The sequence below is a fragment of the Meles meles genome, chromosome X (genome assembly GCF_922984935.1).
Source record: "Meles meles chromosome X, mMelMel3.1 paternal haplotype, whole genome shotgun sequence".
Lineage (NCBI taxonomy): Eukaryota > Metazoa > Chordata > Mammalia > Carnivora > Mustelidae > Meles > Meles meles.
This window is the reverse complement of record NC_060087.1, coordinates 85,183,545-85,188,241: the sequence shown is the minus strand read 5'-3', so window position 1 is coordinate 85,188,241 and position 4,697 is coordinate 85,183,545. Positions and strand designations below refer to the sequence as shown.

The 4,697-nt window shown below is 48.9% G+C and overlaps 1 protein-coding gene across 1 annotated transcript; it reads right to left on the bottom strand.

Annotated features, from left to right (window-relative positions):
- Window positions 1-2,615: 2,615 nt before the first annotated feature.
- On the bottom strand, window positions 2,616-4,213 carry BEX4 (brain expressed X-linked 4). The gene is made up of 3 exons (XM_045995427.1): window positions 4,063-4,213; window positions 3,588-3,665; window positions 2,616-3,209 (listed from the first exon to the last, which is right to left on the bottom strand). Exon 3 carries the CDS (start codon window positions 3,202-3,204, stop codon window positions 2,845-2,847), a length of 360 nt encoding a protein of 119 aa, XP_045851383.1. The 5' UTR covers window positions 3,205-3,209; window positions 3,588-3,665; window positions 4,063-4,213; the 3' UTR covers window positions 2,616-2,844.
- Between the last annotated feature and the right edge of the window lie 484 nt (window positions 4,214-4,697).

The following is a 4,697-nucleotide window of genomic DNA, read 5'->3' as shown; positions in this document are numbered from 1 at the left end:
ATCCTTTTTGTTGTTCCTGGTTGATTCACTTTTCTTTTGTTTCCATATTTCTTCTATTTTCTTGCCAGCCTCTTTAAGGACATTTCCAACTAATAGATCTCCATCATCGCCTTAAAAAGTCAGAATGTACTACACACCTAGACTGAACCTCCCATGGAATGTGTAAGTTAATGGAAGTGTTCACTAAAATAACTCAGTTCTTGGGATACCCGGGTGGCTCAATTGGTTAAGGCCTTCAGCTCAGGTCATGACCCTATGGTCCTGGGATCAGTCCTGCATCAGGCTCCTTGCTTAGCGGGAAGCCTGCTTCTTCCTCTGCCTGCTGCTCCCCCTGCTCTCTCTCTCTCTCTCTGACAAATAAATGGATAAAATCTTTAAAAAAGTAACTCAGTTCTCCTTCAATCACTTTCTAATTCCATGACTTACTTTACATCCTGGCTATTACTTTTTCCAGAATGTTCTGTTCTCACTCCTCCATCTCTGCTGAAACATCTAGGAAAGTGTGCTTCCTTGTTTGTCTTCAATCATGTTCTGATCATGGCCCCCAAACTTTACTGCTTTTGGGGGGTTCTGTACTCATACCCCACCATCAGAGAAACTCCCAGGAGAGGGGTCATAATTTGATTCTTCAACCAATCACATTGTGACCGTGTTCCCATACATTTACCACTTCCAGAAAGTTCTGACTTCATCATCCCACACCCTGAGAAACACCATGGAGAGGGGATTTATTTCAGTTCTTCAAAAAATCTTATTCTGGGGCACCTGGGTGGCTCAGTGGGTTAAGCCGCTGCCTTCGGCTCAGGTCATGATCTCAGGGTCCTGGGATCGAGTCCCGAATTGGGCTCTCTGCTCAGCAGGGAGCCTGCTTCCCTTCCTCTCTCTCTGCCTACTTGTGATCTCTCTGTCAAATAAATAAATAAAATCTTTAAAAAAAATCTTATTCTGAACCCCAACATTACTTCTTTTGGAAAGTCTGTCCTCATCTCCCACCACCCCCAAAGAACCCTGATGAGAGGCTTCCTTCAGTTCTCCTTCCACCAGTCAAGTTCTGATCTCACTTCCCACTCACAGATTTTTAAAAATTGGGGCTACCTTGGGAAATCTGGGATTGGTGTATGGAAAGGTATAGTATTGATTTTCAGAAGGACCAAAAGGTCATTCATGAACAGCACTCAATCAGCTAGCCTTTATGAAGTGCCTGTGAGTTCACCACCTTGCATTTCCAGATCAGACTCTCCATCATCCCCTTCCTCTAGACAGAAGCTGAATGATCATTCCAGTTCCAAAATATTATAAAGGACACAGAGCTCTCCTTAAATGTTTGCCAATTAAACATGCAGGGATTCTGATGACTGAGGTGTTAACAAGAAATAAACAGTGATTTTGTTAATGTACACCACTGGCAATCAGTACACACATATTTCCAAATCATGCCTTGTAGAAGGGATGCGTTAAGGAGATAAGCACCCTGAACCAGGAACTGTGGTCCCAGCTCTATCACAAACTGGCTATGTGACCTTGGGAAAACCATTTCCTTACCTAGTTTCCTCATCTGTGAAACAAAGTTTGAGGAAGTGACTTTTAAAATTTGTTCTTATTTTTTAAAATAATTTTTACTTAAATTCAACTTAATTAACATGTATTATTAATTTCAGAGGTAGAATTCAGTGACTCATCACTTGCATACACCACCTAGTGCTCATTCCATCAAGTGCCTTCCTTAATGTTCATCACCCAGTTACCCCATCCTCCCACCCACCTCCCTTCCAGCAACCCCATTTATTCCCTAGAGTAAGGAATCTCTAATGGTTTTGCCTCCCTCTGTTTTCATCTTTTCCTTCCCTTCCTGTATGTTCATGTTTTGTTCCTTAAATTCCACATATGAGTGAAATCATATGGTATCTGTCTTTTTCTGACTTATTTTATTTAGCATAAAACCTCTAGTTCCATCCATGTCATTGCAAATGGCAAGATATCATTCTTTTCTTTTTTTAAAAAAGGTTTTATTAGCGAGAGAGCACAAACAAGGGAGAGGGAAAAGCAGGCTCCTTGCTGAGTGGGGAGCCCCATTTGGGGTTTGATCCCAGAACTCTGGGATCATGACCTGAGCCAAAGGCAGATGCCCAACCAACTTGAGCTACCCAGGTGCCCCAACATTTCATTCTTTCTCGTGGCTGAGTAATATTCCATCACAATGTGTGGGGTGCACACACACACACACACATTTTCTTTATCCACAGACACATACATACACACATAAAACAGTGGCCTCAGATTAAAGGTGTACATTAGATTTACCCGGAAAGTTTGTTAAAAAATGAAGATTCTGGAGTGCCCATCTGTGGGTCTAGAGGATAGAAGCCAGATGTTTTCCATTCTTAAAAAGCCCCCCTCCCAAGGTGTTTTTATACCGGTGGTGGACTCACACTCCTTGAAAAACAGTAGGGCACACATTCTTAAAATGATATCAGATGTTGAGTTATGAATTATCCTTGCTCATTGGATGAGAACAACAACAACAGAAAACAGTCAAAGACTAGAGATCTTGAGTCCAGGTAGCTAGAAGAGGAAAGGTAGTATTAAAAAATAAAGACTAGGGTGAAAGTGGAAGATTGCTTTTTAAACTGCTTTATTAATTTCACTTTATGAAAGGAATAGTTTTTCCTAAAACTGAGTGAAATTGCCCTACTGGACAGAAAGTTTTACACTGAAGACAAAACAATATTTAATTACAAACTGGTAAGTGGAAACACCCAAAAGCTTTACAGAAAAAGTAAATCACAAAACTACAAGCTTGTAGAGCCGAGACCACATTAACAACCTTGGAGAAAACCTTAGGTTTCAAGGTATAAGGCAAAAGTCATAATGATTATCAGGTTCAGGAGTCTGGAAGCGCTTATGATGTCTCATTTGCTGCTCCTTAGTCTTTCTCTTGACCTCCATCATCTGCCCTACAAACTTTTCCTCCTCACCTCCCACTTCATTGTGATCAATATGCCTGCTAGGTATGGCCCACCGAAAATTAGGGACAAGTCGTCTCATTCGCCCCAGCCTGACATTTCTTCCATGCTTCTGGCCTTCACCCCCTTTCGAATTGCGTGATTCCTCTTCATTCTGCTCGGGAACCTGTTCCTCTCCGTTTTCCTGCTGGGCATTTTCCATGTTGACATTTTTCACCGCTTGTTTCTGTTTGGACGCCATTGCTCCTAGGAAGTAAGAGACCAGAAAAAAAGGCTATTTTGGGGGTGGGGGGTGGGGGTGGGATGATCAGCACCGAGGACAGAGGCCCTACTAAGTACCTTTCAAAATTCAGAGCCCTGGAATTCAAAGGCTCTCCCACCGGAGAGGCTCCCTACGCTCTTCAGGGGGATCCCGGACCTAGCACTCCCCCGCTCCCTCCCTGTCGCTCCTCTCCCCCTCTCCTCACCAAAGCCCACAATTTTCCCTGCCGATCCCTGCCCAGGCCTCTGCAGGCACCAAGATGGAGGACGGGCTGGGCGGGGGGCGCGGGGGCAGGAGGGAATCTGGGGTCTCAGGGCTTTCCAAACGTACCCCCCGCCCCCCACACTGTCCCCCGCACCGACCTGGGCCTATCCTTGCAGTCTCCTCCTCCTCCCGATTCTCGCCGAGAGTGCGCCGCCGCGACACTTAGACCTGCACACCTGCAGAGGGCCGGGGTGGGGGCAGTGGGGGCTGCTGCAGTCGAGCGCTCCCCGCCGACCCGACGCTATCAGGCTCCGCCAGGACCAGCCACGGCCGCCTCGCCCCCACACCCAGCCGCCCCATCCCCCGTGCTGACCACCATTTTCTACACCAAGAAGGACGGGGGCGGGGCGGAGGTGCAAGAGGCAGGTGTTTCCGAGGGGTCGTCGCCTCACCGCCGTCCAGCCCTCGGCCTACTGTTTTCTGCGGCCAAACGCGGGCTGCAGGGCGGCGTGAGCGCTGCGATCCTTGCGCAGCTTCGCTCCGGGGCAGGCGGCCCCGAGCAAGGCTCGGCGGGCCGCGTGGGCTCTCCTACACCCAGACCAGGGAACGCTCCCACTCCTCCCGGTCCCTTACCTGCTTCCCCTCCGCGTCGGACTCTTCAGGACCGCTTCTGGCCCGCTCGCCCGCAGGGCCACCGGGGGTAGACACCGAGAAGTGAACGAGCGAAGGCCGGCTCTAACGCTAGAGCGAGGCGCGCGAGCCAGCGTTGGCGGCTCACGTGAGGCCTTCGTCACGCGAGTGGCACCGCCCCCATTCCGTGGCGGCTTCTGCCCGCCGGGTGGCGCACAGCCAGTGGGCCAGCGCAGCTCTCCTCTGCTGCCGGGTCCTTTTTATTTTATTCATTTATTTGCCAGAGAGAAAAAAAAGAGAGTCCAAGCAGGGGGAGCTGCAGGCAGAGGGAGAAGCAGGTTCCTCGCAGGGCAAGGAGTCCCATGCAAAACTGGATCCCAGGACGCTGGGATCATGACCTGAGCCAAGGCAGACGCTAAAGGGACTGAACCACCCAGGATTCCCGCGAGCCGGGTCCTTCTTAACAGCACCTGACTGGGCTCTGTGGCTCTCCCTTCTTTGTATATTCCTGGGCCTTTCTGTGCCTGCTGGGGAAAGGCAGTATCTTCTCAGGGGCCGACTGGCCCTTCCCAGTTCTTCCCTGGGGACTTGCCTCTTCCTCTCTTCTGCTCCTGGGATACATCCCTATTCACTCCAGG